The sequence below is a fragment of the Neopelma chrysocephalum genome, unplaced genomic scaffold (genome assembly GCF_003984885.1).
Source record: "Neopelma chrysocephalum unplaced genomic scaffold, ASM398488v2 Primary Assembly neopelma1_78, whole genome shotgun sequence".
NCBI lineage: Eukaryota > Metazoa > Chordata > Aves > Passeriformes > Pipridae > Neopelma > Neopelma chrysocephalum.
In genome coordinates this window covers 891,487-911,461 of record NW_020897739.1, presented here as the reverse complement: position 1 = coordinate 911,461, position 19,975 = coordinate 891,487, and the positions used below count along the sequence as shown (strand labels likewise).

At 47.3% G+C, this 19,975-nt stretch overlaps 1 protein-coding gene across 2 annotated transcripts in view; it reads left to right on the top strand.

The window, feature by feature from the left end:
- Positions 1-383, top strand: part of LOC113970685 (bifunctional heparan sulfate N-deacetylase/N-sulfotransferase 4) — a 104,758-nt gene extending 104,375 nt beyond the window's left edge. For both annotated transcript variants that reach the window (XM_027689832.1, XM_027689831.1), the window contains one exon: positions 119-383. In XM_027689832.1, coding sequence (XP_027545633.1) covers positions 119-238 — 120 coding nt within the window. In that variant the 3' untranslated portion in view covers positions 239-383. The remainder of the gene's footprint in view (positions 1-118) is intronic.
- Positions 384-19,975: the final 19,592 nt, after the last annotated feature.

The window sequence follows — 19,975 nt, the reverse complement described above, 5'->3', positions numbered from 1 at the left end:
GAGCTGCCCCCTGTAAGAGCCCCTCTCTGGGAGCAGTGCAGGGATGCAGGAGCAGGTGCTGAAATCTTTCCTTCTTTAACCCTTGCTGTGTTGTTTTTTTTTCCCCACCCTCCTCCAGTCTCGAGCGTTTCTGTCGAGCTACTACAGAGACCACAACGTGGAGCTGTCCAAGCTGCTGCACAGGCTGGGGCAGCCCCTGCCCTCCTGGCTGCGACAGGAGCTGCAGAAGGTCAGGTAGCACCCAGGGGCACCCCGAGAGCAGGACCATTCCCTTCACCGCCAAACCCCCGCTTCTCCGACTCACTCGTGATCGTCAGTGCCGGACCTCATGGACAACGCTCTTCCTAGCAAAAAATAAAACAACAATCCACCAGAGAATGATTTAAAAAAAAAAAAATAGCCCCCCGGACCCGACAGCCGTTCATATGCACGTGCTGACAGTTCGCAGCATCGACCCCTTTCGTCGGCTTCCAGGAAATAACACGGAGCTACGTGGCATTCCCCCTTTATCCAGGCCGGGATTCGTGCATAGCCCAGTTCCTCTCTCCACCAGGAAGTACCAGAAACTGTGTGTAGGACCAATTGCAGTCTGTCAGGACACGAGCAAAGGATGGGAACATCTCTCTCTGGACCCTGAGGTTGGTCATCCGCTGGGCTTTTCCCACATTTGTTTTCCAGTCCTTTTAAACTCCAAGCAGGCCATGCCAGCAGTGCCCTGCCAATAACCCAATACCAGCCATTTTACCTCTGTCTGGGGAGCAATGCTTATGCTCTGAAGCCTTCAGGGATGGGGTGAGTCGTTTAAGGTCCTGGTCTGTAAGCTATCACAGAAAAATAACTTTAATGGCCCTTTTTAAGGGTTTGAACCCAAACTACAGTCTGTTGAAGCAAAACTCTTTCCGTGGGCTGTTATGGAGTTGAGAGGACAAACACAGCCAGTATACAGCACATATACATGTATGATGTATATATTTTAATGCCTTGGTATCTACCTACTGTGCATCTAGATCAGACACAGCTTTATCTGCTTTTTGTGCCCATAGAGAAATGACAGGCTGGTTTACCAAAACCATTATATGAACTGTGCTTGGGTCTCAGACCTGTAGGGCCAAGGTCAGCGAGGCTGGGCAGAGACTCACTGGGAAGTTTAAGCTGAGAGAGCAAAGACCCTTTAGGCATTTTAGCCTTGTAACACTTTTCCTCGGGAAAGCAAAACCTGGCAACACTTTGCTGTACATTCTTTATGCAGCTCAAAATGCAGCGGGTTTTCATTTTCAAACTTCTCTGTCTTTCTTAGGCACAAATAATTTCAGGTGCTGCAGAGGCCTTATGAGTTCCTCTCCTCGTGGATTTGATCCTTACCTCCCAGCTTAGGAGGCAGAACTGTTCTTATATTTTGACCAGGAGGACTCTACAAAATGAACCAGGGCAAAATAAATGTCAAACAAAAGGAACTTTATGTGGGATTTTTGGGCAGAGGAGTAATTTACATACTTTGTATGTACCACACAAATCCATGCTCCCTTATCTTTTAGCACTGATAATGCCAAAGATCACCTAGTGTGATGAGAGCTTTGGGTAAGGAAGGCTTGCTCAGTGAAGATCTAAATCAACCATTTGGTAGAATTTTAGCTGTTAAATTGCATTAGAATTGGCTCATCATTAATTAAAAGAGGACTTCCTAACTCCTTGATTAAAAGCTAAATAAACATGACATTGGTTTCAGGAGTTTTTCAAGGAAATGAGACCAATACCATAAAATCTAAAAAAATTAGTTCTCACTCTTAGCTTTTCATTTGGAAAGGAAAGAAGCCTGTCTCTCCCAACCCTCAGCTCTGTGATAGCATCACGTCCTTAAAACACACCAGATATTTTTATACCCCACTGTTACTTTTTCCAGTTTGAATGGGCATCACATTTCCGAAAGATCTCGTGTCCCATTGAAAACTGACATTTGAATTGACTTCATTATGTGTCATAAAGATGAAATAACAGCAGTTCAAAGTTTCATTCCTTCCACTTGTAATGGGACCCATCAACATGGAATGTCTCTGGACCTGCCTAGGATAGAGGAGCCTTTGTGAACTACCTGTAAATGATCTCCATTTCTTTCATGCCTTTCATATCCCTGACCACTAATTGTCGGGATTCTTAAAGACCAGCAACACAAACCCAATAAAAAATGAAACATTTATTCATGGCAAGGGGGTTGTAGCTGGGAAAGACAGTGCTGGTCCTTCTTTCCTGTTTATAAGGCACAGGATTCACATCCTTCATGTGGTGTAGGCTGCAAATCCACAAGAGTTTTACACACTGAGGGCTGCAGCTGCGGTTTGCTCCCATTCCACTAGAAATACGGATTTCAGGAGCTTTGCCACACTGAGGATCTGACCCTACAGGCCAGACACAGACATCAGGGCCCGTGGCAGCATATTTGGTGATTAAAGCAGGACTTCAGCGCTTGGAAAACCCAACTCCCATAACTGAGGTTGTCTTTGAGCGTGGAGCAATGAGAACGGAATCCAGACCCTCCTAAATCATGCACTGACCTCCCAAGGTCTAAAATAAAGTTGTGGGATTAACTGCTCGTGGATGTTTTCTAATAAAACAAATTTCCTCTCTGATAGGGGATCAGGCTGCTGAGTGCCCCCCCCGACAGGTGGAATTATAAACTCTGGGGGGAGGGAAATGTGGTGCAGTGAAAGCACTGGTGGGTCCAGATAATGAGGCAGCAGGACAGTGCCCTGAATACAAAAGCAGGAGCTGAGTGTTTTCTCCTCTTCCCTCTCCTCCTTTCCCTTCCCATTCCTGTTAAAGTTTGAGCCAGTGAAATGGGGGAACATTCACCCCCTGAATGGTCAGCCAAGAATAAATTGGGTGCCGGGTGTTCATTTCCCCTCAGCTGGGCCACCCTAGAGGGAGACATCAAGTCCAAACCAGCCACTTAGTTTCCACCAGTAGGGAATTCTGTTTATAATGAGTTAAAATCGATGTTTATGAAGGGTGTGTGAGCATGTGACAGCTGTGTGAAACGGGTCCAACACAGATACATAACTCAGCAGTGGCCAAGTGTCCAATTCTATTGTACTTAAGTAAATTCCATTTTGCTTTTTCTTTTACGTATGTTCATGGGACAGGAATTTCCACCAGACAACATCTCTCACATCATCTTTATTGTCTCTTTTTGTCCTTCCAGTTCATCCTTTTAGCGTGACTGCAAAGGTGTGGACCTGCCTATGGATTCGACTCCTCCATCCCTCTCCTTTCCAGAAAAGCTACCAAAAACATAAGGATTTGCAAACAACACAGATTCTGAAGTGTTCAGTGCTCCAGTGACTGGATAACTTTTTATAAGACTTATGATCATTTCTGTAGTATTTCAAAACAAGAGACATCTTGTTGACAGAGCTGAAGGAAACACTTCACTGTCGTGCCCAAGCTCTTTTTTTAAAAAATTTTTCTTTCCCCTCCTACGTGACAACATCAAATCCAGTTGAACGAGTACTTGGTGTTGAAGCAAAGGGAATCAAAACAAATTTTGATCCCTCAAAGTATTTTTGTTGGGGGGGTGGTGGGAGGGGAGGTCAAAGGCTGCATTTGTTGGAATGGTTTTAAATAGTTGATGTGCACACACCTGATTACTGGTTCTTCTCACTGCCGCAGAATAAACACTTCTGATGGTGTATTACAGAGCGCTTTCCTTCTTTCCTTAAATCCCCTTTCCCGTTTTCTGAGCCAAAATCTGCTCTTCCATAACCTCTGCCACGTATTTCGAGTGCTCTGTCTCAGCTTCTCCCGCCTCAGCATCTCCTCGAGGCAACACAGCAACGTGGGATTTATGCCAGCACGGGGAGTGCCACTGAACTCCTCTTCCTCCTCCTCCTCCTCCTCCTCCACCTCCTTCTTCTCCTTCTCCTTCTCCAGGCAAGTCTGACACTCCAATATTTGTTACGCTGCACAACGTGCATTTCTGGGCCTGCCTTCCCAAAGTTCTGCCTCCCTGCACCCAGTGTGGGGACACACAGGCAGCCCCATGCAAGCTCTTGCTCTAATTAATAATAATTAATAATCGTTTCCCCCCTGCTCTGTTCGAGGAACTTTAAAGGGCTCTGATTTCAGCTGATGCAAATCGCCCAAACCCCGCACTCAGAATTACCCCTCCTCCAAAAATCTCATAATGCTTCTACATTTTATTATAAAATATTCATTTGTTTTACAGATCTATGTCAGGGTGAGGTTAAATCATCTCAGAGTCGAGGATTCTTAGTACAAACCTTACAGAATAGCAAATTACGCTGCTCTAGATCTTTTATCATCACACAAATTACAAGTGACACTACAGTTATCTGAACACCAGTTTTGGCTTTTTTTTTTTCCCCCAGATCTGCTTGGTGCTTGCAGACAAGGGAGACACGGTAAGTGAAATATTCAAAGTATTTTAGGACTTTAAATCTGTTTGTAAAAAAAAAAAAAAGATAAAAACTACTTGTTGGTCCTTAGCAACTAAAAATTAACCAGCTTTCTATCATGTCTTTTAAAAGCCCTCACAGACATTCACATCCCTGCTCCTTTGGACCCCAGGTGCCTTTATAGAGCTAAATGAAGTGATTACTGGGAAAAAAAATAAAAGAATAAAAAGAAAACAGCCAGGTTGTTCTCCTGTCACTCACAGATCCCTTGGCCACCTCTTGTATTTCCTTCATATTCCCTGGGTGGCAAAGGAAACCATGTGGAAATTGCAGCTGAACCTGAAAGGTTTTTGCCTGAACCAGAAACCTTTCCAGGCTCAGCTGAGTTTCCTGCCTGAGTCTTATTTAGTGAAACGACAGCAGAGTTCTGCCAAAAATTTACTATTTCTATAAAATTCATTAAGGTTGGTATTTTCCCCTCCTAGAACCAGATTATTCCCTCCCAGAACCTGGAAACCTTGAAAGCACTAAATAAACTTCTGAGCTGATCTGTTTGTGAAAAGGGCTTTTTCCGTGTGCAGTTTGCAAGAGGAGAGGAGAGAACCACTTAGTCAGGCATGTAAATATCCAAATTCCAGTTAGAAACTGATTTATGGAGTTGCAGAAATGAATTCTGCATATAATTTATACTCCTCTTTCCGCTCATGAAGAATTAAAGACTTCCCAGAGAAAGCAGATCGGTGTTTGCATTTCGGTCAGCTGCAGCTGCTGGGTGGGGAGAAAAACATTCCAAATATCCAAATAAACGCCACTTTGGGTTTACAAAGCTGTTTGTCCTGCTGCAGCCAACTCTAACCAAACACAGGCCAGCTTTATAGCACTCCTATATTTCTTTGGGAATGGGAATGGGACACGTTAATACACAAATCCGCTCCCATCGCAGAAGGTCAGCTTGGTTGATGAGCTGGGAGCTGGAATCACCCCGGGCTTTTTGTCAGAGGTTATTTTCAGCCAGGGGAAGGTCAGCAGTGGGTGGAGTGGGATTCCTCCATCTAAGCTGCAATTCCATAAAATGCTGGGGGGGGTTGAAAAACGCGGTTTGTAATTTGGGAGATAATTGCCTGCCATTCAATTGACTTTGTACTCGCTGCTTCTCTAACTCGGCCGTCTTGCAGAACTTATCTGCAACACGCATTCCCTGTTGGGTAATTTAACTTCCCCTCATAGTAGATCCAAGACAGAGCTGGATATACAAGGGGATGAGTTTTCACAGAGCTTGCTCTGAGGCAGATATTTATTTGCAGAGTTTTCCTCTAATTTTTTTTCCCGTGTGTGTGTTTCCCTGTGTTTGCTTTGGCCGGGGAATCATCTCCGTATTAATCTGCACGCCCTCCAAAGGCACACAATTCCCATTAGCATCAGTGACAATTAAATATGCTCGGGGAAGGAGAGGATGAACCCACCAACAGAAAATGTTATTTAATGACATTGTAGCCGCAGCACATCTTCCTGCAGAGCTTTGTGTAATCACACCGAGCAAGCAAAGAAAAATTGTTCTGCAACATGGAGCGTTTAAAATTTCATAAAGCAATCTGATTTAAAAAGAAGATTAAAAAAAAAGGCAAAAATCACCTTTCAGGTACCTTTTCATTTTCTGTTTTAGATATTCTTGTTTTCTCCCTTCCCACAAGGCCATCTTCCTTGCCTGCTTCCCCTCCATTTTTTCCTGCTTACCCACCCTCCTTGGGGCTACTTCTATTAATTTACCTGTAAATCTCAATCCCAACTGAATTTCTTCCTTGACTAACTTCTGCTCCCAGTTTTCCCAGAGAGGAAAAACGCAAATCTCCCTAGTGAGCATCATCTTTCATTTCCTAGACCACACAGGCTTTAATTACTTTTAAATATCCTAGTCAATTAAGACACATTCTAGGAGTGTGTTGAGGATCTCTTTGATGTCACCAGCTCTCCTGCATTATTCCCACACTTTTTCCCACTGTTCCCACCGCCCAGAACCCATTTGTAAAGCAAGGCAGAGCAGGATGGCACCACGTGTAAATCTGCCCTCATTAAGTTGGGAGCTGCAGTTCAATTATAAATTGTCATCTTAAGCAGGAGGAACATTTTTATGGATTCCTGGTTCACCCTCTGCAGACTTCAGCTATTTCCAGTGGCTGCCACACAGAGCACACTCCAATTTGTCAGCTGCCTGGAAGAGGAGAGAGCTGAGCCCGGGGACCTAATTCCCTTCAATCTTCTTAAAAGATATGATCCGATACCTGAGGATAAAAGCTTAGGAACGTACAGGGAGGCAATCCAAAGCAGCCAGGACAATCGGAGCGGACAGGCAGCTCGGCACAACACTAAAACCCATTTTTCCAAAGGTCAGACATACACACCCAGGAAGCCCCTTCTTTTCTTTCCCTCCACATTAGAAAACGTGGCAGAAGCAGCCACGTTTCGGGGCTTCCCTGGGTGGTTGTAGGAAGGTTTTGTGTCGGTGCTTTCACACCCACCACGTTGTCGTGGTCTTTCTAAAGCCCATTCCATGACAAGCAATTTCTTTTTTTTCTCCCATCCCGTGTGGGACAAGCTGAGAGACAAAATTTTGACGGGGGTGTTTTATACTGGTGGACATCTCGCAGCAGCCTTTTGGCTCTGCTGTGGAAAACATCTGTACAAGGGAGAATTTTTACGGCCTGCTCAGCAGCTGAAGGTTTTAGTGCAGATCCTAAATCACTGTTTCTGTAGTGCTACAGATTTTTTTTTCCCCCAAATAGCTCTATATTTTCATAAACCCCAAGTGCTCTCGCTTAAGGCTTGGCACATTCACGTAGCAGAGCCAACCACGAGGTGAATTGTGCAGGGTGAGTCTATGAACGAGCTCAGAACAGAAACCTGAAGGTGATTTTTGAAATTAGAATGCTCATTTATAGGGAAATCCTTAAAAGAAGGACGCTTTTTCCACGTCTTCCACAAAACATTGTTCGACAAAGTATTGGGTGCTAAAGTAGAAATGTCCTTTGCAGACCCGTGGACCTGTTTAATCCTGGCACATTAAACACGTTTTTATTTGACACATTAAAGAAGAACAATTCTGGACACTTAACAGTGACCCAAGGAAGGCATTATAAAATTTGGTAATGTGCAGTAAAACTACTTTCCCAGGTGCCCGACCTTAAGTACATCCATTTTCTGGTTTCCTTCCAACATTAAGTTTTGCACTCTTGTACCTTCAATTACAGAGCTTAGCACCCACTTGAAATTACTCTTTTGCCCACAGATAATTCCATTACATTTTGGCTGCCTTCTCCATTGGCCACCTGTTGATTAATTGTCTTAGGAATTTATTCCTTCATACCTCCCATCCTTCTATGTAATAAAAGGGTATAGCAAAACACAGCAATAAATAGGGAATGACTAACACATCCTGAAGGGTAAAGCCCTTCTTGGAGACAGGATTTTGTCTATGGTAAAGGAAGTCTGGAGTCCTAGCAAACCATCTCAGGAAAACCAAGCCCCCTAGATGATTTTTAAGGTCCCTTCCAACCCAAGCCAGTCCATGATCCTATGAACTGCCATGGAAAAGCCAGTTGACAGACCTGTGGCATTTCCCAAATTAAAAAACATGTTCCAGTCCACCCTCACAGGGAACAGGTTTCGTGAATTTTGCCAGAGGGTTAAGCTTGAGTCTAATTTAAGAGGCGACTGCAATGTATTATTTTAGGGAACGAGAGGAGCAGAGAATTGGCGGCAGTGTGAAGTGCAAGGCCTCAACAAAGGGAATTCAGTGGTGGATGGATTGGATATCCTACCTGGAGAGGCACTTTCACAGGGACTGGATCAGAGGAGCAACTACCACCTTTAAATACTCTGTGTTACCGAATGTCTTAGGAGTGTTGGAGGAGGCAGCTGCTTTCAGACACGAGCCAAACCGCTGGAAGCCAAACCGGCCCAGCAGAGCTTCACCAGGAATTCCCATTGCTGTGGGAGCCCCTGGGCTCCGTGGACAGGGTCACCCCTGGAGGTCCTGCCCCCTGCGACAGCAGAGGGGTTTCTTTGATTGCAGAACTTCCCAGGAAAGCCAAAGCCCTGCTCCTTGCAGCGTGGAGCCCACGCTGCGTGTGCCTTGCCGTAATTAGCTCGAGGAATCACACCATCGCTCTCCAGCTTCCCAAAATAATCAAAAGCCGTGGGAATCCAAATCTGATTTCAAAAACGCTTCTCTGAAGCTGGAATCATTCAGGGTTTAAAAGAGTAATCCTATTATGGTGGCAGAGTTTAAAAGCTTTCCCTTATCCGCCGGAGCAGAGATGACAGCCAGCGGAACGACCAGATACCCACAGCGGTTAGACTGGGCTGGGAATGCTTAGGAGGAACCTCTGGAAAACTTGGGAGGAGCCCCTGGAAAACCCAGCCATGTGGCTGTGGGTACAGCCAGGGCACAGGAGGACCGTGTCCAGATCTGCACTTCTAGCACTGTAGGAAACAGAAAATAGGGATCAAAGGAGAAAGTAGGAATCAAAGGAAAAAGCTGCACTAATCTCAAAAATCCCAAATCACCGCTTCAGGAATAAGGAGCATAATGCCCTAAAATCCTTTGGCTGATCCCAAGAAGCCAGGATGACTCAAGGGTCTTGAGTCATAGACCACGCAGGAAAATACACTCCATTGAATGGAGCTGAACGGAGCAAAGCTGAAATAAGGCGATTAGGGCTGGAAATAACTGCAGGTACTCACAACATTTGAAGGAGTTTCCTCAACTGCAGCAGCTGAAAGTTCCCAGAAAAGTTAAATATGAATAGCACAGACCTCCAAATCAGATACTGTGCCTCAAAGCAGCTGCCAACTCAAAATGTAATCACAGATACGGTGCCAGAAGTATATTTTCTTTGCTTTGTCTCCTCGCAGCATCTTGTGTTGGTGGGTAAAAAAATCAAACTCATCACTAAGGATAAAATCAGACAATCAGGGAATCATCAAGGTTGGAAAAGATCTTTAAGATCATCAAGTCCAAATGCTACTATTAAAAGAGAAAGGGGAGGTGGGGAAAGCTTTGGCAAGACATTAACTGCAGTTTAGCCAAATTTAGCTAGAAACCAGCACAGCATTCAACCTTTCCTTTCCTTCCATCTCTAAATATCTTGCAAATGTTTAACAGCAGATTCACAAAGTAACCTTTCGCTTTTTTGGGCTTGTGATGGGTATTTCTTTACTCAAGGGAAGAATGGGGAGTGGGATAAATATATGTACATAGCTGCTGAGTTTGGGAGGTTAAAAATAAGATTCCTCGAGATGCAAAGTTCCCCCACGTGTCAGCCTTTGTTTCCCCAGCCCAGCAGCAAAGGAGGCACTTTTAATTAAGTGCAAGGCACGTATGGAAAACTGAGCCCGAGAAACAGGGAGAGATAGGATTATTATAATCCAATGAGACACAATGAAATGCAGGAATCAAAGGCTCTTAGTGGCACAGAACTTGTTAGAGCCTTGAAGTGGGTATTTGCACTTTATTCTGACATGCTGCAGCTTCTTCAAACAGACAAAGCTTTTTCAGAAGGAATGAAAGGATGACAGAGACGTTCAGGAATCACTTGGAAAAAAGGCAAAATAAGCAAAACCAGCACAAACCAACATGACAGCACAAGAGTGTTCCTCAGAAAAACCCAACCAAACAAAGCCCAGAACAGCCTGGCAGCACTGTTGATGACATTATTTTGAGATCTTTGCTCCCAGTTGTGTCTCAATAAGAACCTTTCAAAGGATCACAAGGAAAGCAGCAAGCCTTTGCCTCCTGCAAAGATGATTCCAGGGCTTGCCTGGGAAACAGGGAAGTTGGGGCATAAATAGGCAACTTGCAGATCCATTTTGTGCCCGAGCTCCAACTTTTAGTTTCGGGGGTTGGTTTTTGCTGGTTTGAGGGTTTTCAGGGGGCAGAATGGTCTTAAATCAGGTATTTGTCTCCTCTGTGACTTCCTGTGAAGCCCCACCTGAGGATTTCCAGCTGCTGCTCCGAGTGGTCTCACACGGGGCCGGGGTGGGGGGTGATTTAACCCAGGGCTGCCTGTGCCCGTGGGGAGAGAGGGATGCGAGGACAGCAATCAGCAGTAATTCCTCAGGGCTCTGCCACTAAATCTGTCACCCAGCAGAGCTGGCACTGACCCGCCTGCCCAGCCAGCAGCAGCAGCAGCAGCAGCAGCGAGCCGTGCGCGGCACGGAACGCCGCTTTGATGGACTGTCTCTCCCGCCGCCTTCCCGAGATTGGGCGGCGTAATTTACACCCCTCTCGCTGTTGTTGGGAGCAGCCAGAGCCTTGTCCTGGCGTGATTAGACTGTGATGAATTGGATGTCTGCTCCCGGAGTCCGGGTGTGCGGGTGGGGGCGGTTGCCAAGTGCCAGGGACACGGCACGGAGCAGGGGGGGGCTGTGCTGACTCATCCTGCCTCACCTGCAGTGGGAAAAAGCGGCCACCCTTTTTTTTATTTTGCCCTTAGAGCATGAAAAATGAAAAGGTGGGGGGATCAAAATGAACTCCTCCCCTTCACCCAGGTTCCCAAATCCCTCCTAATCCTTCGCTGTTTCCAGCATATGCATGGAAAAGCCAGAATGGGGTCCCTTCACTGGGAATTAGCAGAGCACGCAGTGATGGGCAGGTTTGGAAACTCAGAGACAGCACCAACAGAGCCCCAATTCACAACCTGTGGAAAGGGAGAAACGTTTTTTATCCCCTAGCAGACAGTTCTTTTACTGATGCCTCTCCAGTCCCACACCACCCTCCCAGCAGGAATTCACATCCCTGCATGAATGGGGTGTCCAGGAGGTGCAGTGGCTGGGCCTCATCTCCTCTCTGGCCTGATTTACTGCTGGCATTGCTGCAGAGCCACGATCTCAACTCCTTTCTGACAGGCAAAGCCCCAGCCAAGAGGGATGGCCTCTTTTCCACAGAGCACCTGGAACCCGGCCTCTCCATTAGGGGATGCATGGACCAGCCCCCCTGCACACCCCGGGCAGCACAGGGAAGTGAAAAGAATAAAGTCAAGCTTTTTTTACTTCTCCCAAGCAGTTATTTAAAACAAAAACAAACAAACAAAAGCTCAATGTAACAAAATGCCCGAGGAAACATGAACAAAACAACCAAACTGTGACCTCCCCATGCCTATGCATGGTTTTCATCCTCCACCCTGTGCACTGGAAAGGCAGGAAAAGGATCCAGGCCACGCTCTGGATCGCTCAAGGCAACTCAAACTGGTAACTCTTCAGCACCACCAACCCCATCCCCAAAGTTAACTATAATAACTACACTTAAGATACAGAGCTGGAATATTCCACTTGTGTCATTCGTGTCCTTCACTTCTCCCAGAGCCTCCCCGAAACATGAGAGGCGCCTGCTGATGGAAACAATTCCAGCTCCTGCAGCGGAATTCAGGAGACAAACCCGGGACGAGTGTCCTTGAGGGGTGGCCTTCCTGCTCTCCTAATTCCCAAAAATGCTGAGCACACCCGGAGCCGCTGCATTTTGAGTGGGAAAAGTTGTGCCAAAGCCAGGTCTCTAGTGCCTGCAGGAACGAGGTTAGATCCCGGCGCTCCGGAAGCCTGCGGAACGCGGCTCCCACTTTCCATACCAATGAAAAGTAATTCAATTCACTTTTTCAATAATTCAGTGCTAAGCCAAATACTGATTGGATTAATAAAAGAATGTCAGGAGTTGTCTTTTCAGGGTTGGGGGTTGCTTGTTTCCCCCTCTGCTGGCATTCTCTCCCTTTTAGCTGTCATCCTTGTTTTCTCTCCTCCCAAGACGGGGAAAGAGGACAAAAGGTCAAAAAAGAAATATATTAGATTTGCCCACTCAAAAAAAAGAAAAAAAGACCCAACATCCCCATGCTCTACCCAATATCCCCATGCTCTTGCCACCTTTTTTTATTATCTTCTCAGAAGACAGAAATAGAGAAGGAAAAGAGGGCACATTTCTTTCCTTCTAACAGGTTCGGAGATGGAGGGATAATACACAAAAATTTATCCTCGTCCCTTTCTGGGTAATCAATACACCTGAAGAAGTGTTTCCTATTGATCTCCGAGCCCCTGCATCCTTGTGCTGGCGTCAACACCATATACAAGGATCCTGGGTGGTGTATAAACAGCAAATAAAAGGCAGTCTGTCTGCTGTGATATATTGATTAACTGGCTATAAAACCATTGTGGAAGAGTTATCCGTGGGTGCCTGTCTTTTATTGCTGTCAAAGGCACGCTGCCTGGGCTGGAGGCACCTTTGATACTTCCAGAGATCTGGTGTTTCGGGAAGACAGAGCCCTGGGAATAACTGCTATGGCTCATTCTGCCTGACTGAGCCATCCAACGGGTTTTTCCTTCGTAAGCTTTGTTTGGAGCGTGAGATATGATCTGTCTCCCGTGGGGGGGAAATCTCAGCAGGATTGGGCTGGAGCACTTGGCTGAGCTGGGATTGTGGATGGGCACAGGGTGACAGTCCAGTGGATCCAGAGGATCCCCCTACTCCACTGCATCCCCATTAAATAAACCCGGAGACAGTCCCGTGGCTGCACGGACACAGGGGTGTGGGCAAGGAAGGCACTACCCGTGAATTCAGGGATTTCCAGCTCCCCTCCCTCCTCTGGGCTGGCCAGAGCCCCTTCCCTTAGAAATGAGAAACCAGCAGGAATTCCCCCAAGACCATCAGTAAAAAAGAGGGCAACAAATGCCCTCAGGAGAGGACTTTTCCTCCCCTCCCCTCTCCTGGGCTTCTCTCTCAGTAAGGCCAGTTCAGCTTTCCAGCAAGGTGTTCATCTTCTGATGCAAGAAGGGCTGTAACTTTTCTGTCTCCCCCTTTCAGAGCTTAAATACTCTCAGCATTTACTCTTCTCTCCTGACTGAATTTATTCAGGTTCAAATGAATTTCCTTCCTTTTTTCTTTTAATTTTTTTTTTTAATGAACCGAGTATTTTATTCCTATTTTGAGTAAGATAAGCAGTAAGTAAAGCAGAAAAGCAGAGCTAAAAAGCCCCATACACCTTCTCCCCTCCCTAACACAGCCAGGCAATCCAGGGTAAGAAGCCCCACAGTGCCACCTTGCTCATTTATTTCGCAGCAGCCAAAGGCAATGGAGAGCTGGACCATTTCCCTCTCCATAATATGTAAAAACACTTAAAAAACCTAAAACAACCAACCAAACCCCACCCCACTCCCCCCAAAAAGGCACTCCTCCCTTTTCTCCAGGTGTCCAGGGAAAACAGTTGATTTTTGTCCGTTTTCTTACACCCTTTTCCATAACATCACCCCTTCCACCTTTCCTCTCTCTCTCTCCCTCCCAGATAAAAATTGATGGGTTTTCTCCAACCTTTCCCTCGCCGCAATTTCTAAACTGGAAATTTCCCAGCCAAGCCCCACACCGGGGACGAGCTCACAACATCTGTTAATCATTGATATCCCACTTTATACATATGTTAATGGCAAGTTCCATCATGAGGTTAATAGCAGCAATCTGTTCCTGCCCGGAGACCGTGTGGATGTGCCCGGTAAAAATCAACTTGAAGGGCACAAAAGATGTGCCCAAATGTTTCCTACTGAAAGATTGTTCTCTTAGTAGGAAGGTCAGTTCTCCAGGGCGGTGCTGGAGAAGACACAGATCTCTTTAATGCCCTTTAAAAAAAAAAAATCCCCACAAACTGGAAGGCCATAAAATCTTGAGACTTGCTTAACAAAAGGCTATTCCTGGGTGATACAGCATTAAGCTGGTGAACTTTAAGATAGTTAAGGAATCTTAAAATACATCCTGAGGACTACAAATGTCTCTATTTACTCCTTATCTGCCCACGAATGAAAGCAGGAAAGCTTGGGGGAAAAAAAAATCTGGAAGGAATCTGGAGAATTATTGTGGATATGAGCTGCAATCCAAAGAATCTTGAGTAGTGTCCCATCCCTGAAAGTGCCCAAGGCCGGGTTGGACGGGGCTTGGAGCAACCTGGGATAGTGGAAGGTGTCCCTGCCCGTGGCAGGGGGTGGGATGAGATGGGTTTTAAGGTTTCTTCCAACCCAGACCATTCTGGGATTCTGTGATGATACACAGCACTGCCTCTCCTCTCCCCACACACCTCCCAGTGCCAAGGACAGCGAGGGACAGGAGCACTCCTGGATCCAGGCACGTGGCTCAGATGGGATCAGCTGATTCATAAAAGCAGAATTAAGAATAAATTTAGAAGAACAAAAAAAAAAGTCGCTGCCAAATTTCTGCTCTGAGAACATGAGGAGACGAATAAATGGTCACTGAATGCTTCGGGCATAAATAAAAGTTAAATCCAAGCTGTTCTGATCTGCTGACTCACAACAGACTCCGTGTGGGAGCCTTGATCCCTGGCCTGTCACCGCTGGAAGAACAGGAGACCGACAGACCCTCTTCCCTGGCAAGAAAAGGGACGGAACAAGGTCACTCCGGGGCTTCTCCTGGGAGCTCCAGCAGCAGTTCAGGAAGTCACTGAGCTGGGAAATCTGCTGGTGTTGAGATCATTGCTGGGAGCAGAACAGTGAGGAGCCCGATGGCTCCTCCCGCCGGCACATCCCAGCGTGCCGCACTCGGCTCCTTCCCCGACCCGGCTCCATCAATTTTGCGGGAGCTGCTTTGCACTTTTAACGAGTCGAAATCGGAATCAGGCCCCATTTTAGGGCTCAGCATTTTCCTACACGGGTACCAAACCCTTGTTTTGGACACGCAGAGCCCGAGACTCACTTCAGACACCTCACAGGGTGCACGGCCCCGGAAAATCCCCCCCCCTCGGAGTTTATCACCTCTAAAAGCTTAGAATTAAACACTTGAATACAGATATTTCTTTTCTAATCCTTAAGCTCAGAGCTGTCACAAAGCCTATGACATCCCAACGCCTGGAATACTTACAAGCTGCCAAAGAGAGGACGTGGCTTTATTTTTTTTTATGGATTAATCATGTGCTGCCAGGTAGGAGGCTTTGCTCTTGTAGGGCCACCTGCTCCTCTCATTATAAAACGTCTTGTACCGAGTCAGAACACGTGATAAACAATCCAGAGACTCCATACAGGTACAGAGGGAGTGTTTACTCAGCCGGTGTCAGGGTGGGGTGATCCTTGTTCTGCTCTCCTCATTCACCCCCTGACAGGCAGTGATTGGCAGTTTATCAGTACGAGCATTTTAATCTGACACCTTCCTCAGTGATTCCCAAATTGTCAGATTTGGACATGGACAGGACAGGCAGCCCTGTCCATGCTGCCTGCCTAAGTTTGCTGTATCCCAGCAAGGTGGGAGGAAAACAAGGCTCCCTGAAATCCTGTTCACACCCAAGAATATCCATGAAATATCCATAGGATTTTTTATTGGGATGTTGCACTGCCCTTAGACGTCAGCAGTAAGGTGAGATTGGACAGGGCCGTGACTGCTCCTGCCTCGCCCTGCCAAGAGGTTTTGCCCAAATCCTCATAAATCCCGGGGGCTTTGAGCAGGGCTGGTGGAACAGACCGAGGCTCTGAGTCATCCCTACGGAGCTGCCGTCATCCCAAGCCCCTGCCCGCCTCAGCTCCTGGCTCCTGCAGGCTGAGCATCCACAGAATGTGCCACTAAATCACCTCTTCTGTCCTCCAGCAGCGTCAGCCAAAACCAAAACGAGCATTTGCAACACTCCTGCTCTTCCTATGCTGGCCCAGTGAGAACTTCCTGGGGTTTGTTTGCTCTCTGATCCAGCAGAAATTTAAGAGGGGCTCTGGAAACAAAGTCACCTTTGTGGCACCTGTCAGCAGAGTTTTATTACTGTTCGGATCCCGATGGCTGTCGAGATAAAAGGAGGAGTTCTTTCAAATCACACAATGGGTGTAATTCAATAAGTGATCAACAGACTCCACACGAGCAAAGAACTCGGACTGTTCCTTCTTTTCCCTTTCCTCTGCTCGTCTCACATCCCTCACGATTCCCACTATTGATTCCTGCCTGTGCCCACAGAGCGAACACGAGGAGCCGGGGAGAGCCACGTCTCCCTCATCCCCCACTGTGCCCAGGGCTCTGATTGTCTTCAGGCCACGAGATTCCATCGGATCTTCCTCTCCTCCGCACTTCACCGGGAGAAAAGTTTTCCACGGGAACGTTTTCCCTGCAGGGTTTTCAACCTGAGCAGTTTGACTCTGGTCTGGCGGTGGAATATCCCTGACCATAAAACTGGGGCAGGTTTAATGCCTGCCTGAATCGTGAGCCCTTCTGGAAAATAAAGATGATTTTCTGGGGGGGGGGATTAAAAAAAAAAATTGGGGGTTGCACATTTATTTTCCCTCTAATTAATTATCTCTCTTCCTTTATGTATGTCTTTGTAATAATAAAAACATGTCACAAACTGGTTTTTTAGCATCATCCGAGACCTTCCGCCCTCAGAAACAAAAGAATAAACCCCATTTTAGACTCCTTATTAAGAGGAAACGATGTGCTGACAGCTTAGCTGAATTATAAGAGCAGTAGGATGAAGACAAGCACGGAGAGATTTACAGCTGGAACAGAACCATCCGTGCAGCCCTGGGGCTCCTGTTTTCCACCCTGATCCAAACACCATCTGCCTTTGCCAGCGCTTGGGAGAACGACTTTGCATCATCGGCTGCGTTCGTCGGCATCCTGCCATCTCATAAAACACGCCTTAAAAAGAGGGGTTGGAATTTCTAACCAAGCTTCCTTGGTTTGGGGGGGGGGTTCATAACACTGATTTGTGTTATCCAGAGCTCCTTTTGGCCCCAGATTCTCCATCAAGGAAAGCACCACCTACGTTCCACGGTAAGGCTTCAGCAGGGAAAAGCGACAAAGGTCCGAATGTGACCGGGTTGTCATCCAGCCCATCCATGGCTAAAACAAAGAGCCAAACTCCTGAGGAGGGGCAGAGGTAACTTGTGACAGGCAGCAGCCGACCACCACCACCTGCAGGTAACAGTGGAGCCCCTCACATCCAGGCAGGAATGCTGCTGGATGTGCCAGAGTGGTTAGAGACGGATCAGTTGTCCCCTGGACAAAACCAGTTCCCTCGGCCTTGGGGAGGGCCAGCTCTGGTGGGAGCTGATGCCAGTCACAGATTCCTGGAACAGCTTGGGTTGGAGGAGATCTTAAAAACCACCTAGTCCGACCACCTGCCACGGGCAGGGACACCTTCCACTATCCCAGGTTGCTCCAAGCCCCGTCCAACCTGGCCTTGGGCACTTCCAGGGATGTGGCAGCCACGGCTTCTCCGGGCAACCTGTGCCAGGGCCTCACCACCCTCACAGGGAGGAGTGAAGTGATGCATCCCGGGATACAGGTGGACCTCTGGCTTTCCTCCTCTTCCTCCCCTGCAGGCCCAGGCACCCCCCAGCCCCCTCTCCCGCTCTCCCACAGCTCTGCTGACTCTGACAGATCCTAATTGCCTCCCCTCGGGCCCGCAGATGATCATCGCTCAGCGTCATTTGCAGCGAGGCCAATCCTTAAATTATTTTGGGAGCTACAATACTTTGTTCTGTAAATGTTTACCCTCCAAACATCGGATGTGTCAGCTCCCAGCATATTGCGGGAGCAATCTGCATACGAATGGAAGGGAAATGGAGCCGCTCCCCGCTCGACACAGATGCACACGGAGCTGCCAAAGCCTTGGATCCAGACACTTGGAAGGCATTATGTCGCTCCCCTGATTTATCTCGTGTTGTTCCAGCCGCAGCAAATAAAGCCTTAAATAATTTCCTAATTTTTGATGTCCGGCTTTTATGAATACCAAGGGACGTTTTGTGGGGAACGCTTCCCGCTCGGCTCCTAATTTGATGGAGGTTATTTGAAACACGTGGAGTACTTTTTTTCCTCCCTTTACAGATAAAACAGCCCCTCCAGGAGGACGTGGAAGTGAACAGCAAGCGAAAGGGAGACAAACTGGAAAACTTCACTCACAGGGCAAAGATATGATTTTTGCATGCTGCGATATTTTTGCCTGTGGAATGATGAGTCCTGCAGCATGAGGAATATTCCTTGTTCGAATCCCTCCATTAACCTCAGTCTTGAATCTCTTTCTGGGGAGAAGCACACTGTCCTTTGCCTCCTCTGCTGTTGTTTTCCACCCTGTTAGGATGATTCACGGGAAGGGACGGACTGGAACTAAACTGCCCATGCTCTGAAGGGACACACCTCCTTTGGAACAAGGGAAATAACAGCTGGATCCCAAATACTGCCTTTTGCAGCCACGTGGAAGAGATACTGGTTGTTGTTTTGAAGGAGAATAATATTTGAAACGAGGTAATCACAGAACCACAGAATAGTTTGGGTGGGAAGGGACCTTAAAGACCATCCAGTTCCACCTCCCTGCCGGAGGGGGGACACCTTCCACCAGCCCAGGTTGCTCCAAGCCCCATCCAGCCTGGCCTTGGACACTTCCAGGGATGCCACAGCAAGTGAGCTGCCTGTTAAGGACCATAGGGAATCCTGTGCTTCCTTTCTTTTCACTTTTCTTCCCCCTATTAGGGCACTACACCCACATAGATGGTCGCTCCCCAAAAACCCCAAAGAAATCATATCAAAGCATTTTCCACGGAGCAATGAAATAAACAAATGGTTTCATTCCCTAATTCCCACAAATCCCTCGATGCCAAGGGGATTTGTTTCCCTAAGCAGGTCTATTGTCTATTGATGGACAGGGCTGCTGGCCACCACCTCAGCTCCCACTGCTCCTCCCTGCCTCTGCCATCTCCCAGACAGAGCTCCAAAGATGGACAAAGCAAAGTAATGGAACCTCAAACCTCGTATTTACAGGGAGGATTCAAATACTGTATATTGTGATTTATTCTAAAGGTGCTTCAGACAATGAATGAAACAGGCTGTTCATTCTTTTCACCAGCAAAGTTACACAATTTGGTCAAAACGTGGTTTCAAGCATGTTTTCTGCAGCACAACCCCAAGCCTACCGAGTATTACACTTCTTTGGGGTTGAATTCAAAATGCAAAGATTGGTTCTGATTTAATCTTCATGGCACACAGGAAAAGAGAAAAAAGAATAACCCGTGTTAAGCCCTTATGACCCACAGATTTGAGTAAGTCCTTAAAATATTTAGTGAGCAATGGAGGAACATTTTCACAGAAATTTTTCCATCTGGGCAAAAAGGGCCGTCGTTCGTGTGCCGGTGCGCCGGCCGATCGGGGGCTAAAATTGCATACGGTCGAGGATTCCTTCCAGACCGAAGGCGCCAGGACCGAAAGTCCCGGCTCCGCGCGTAGAGCCGATCGCGGCGCACAAATAGCAGGCGAGAACCGGAGGATCAGGCCCCTCCTTCTAGGCAGAAAGGGCCGTCGTTCGTGTACCGGTGCGCCGGCTGGCCAGGGGCTAAAATTGCATACGGTCGAGGATTCCTTCAAGACCGAAGGCGCCAGGACCGGGAGTCCCGGCAGTGCGCCTAGAGCCGATCACGACGCACAAATAGCAGGCGAGAGCCGGAGGGTCAGGCCCCTCCTTCTGGGTAAAAAGGGCCGTCATTCGTGGGCTGGTGCGCCGCTCGGCCAGGGGCTAAAATTGCATACGGTCGAGGATTCCTTCCAGACCGAAGGCGCCAGGACC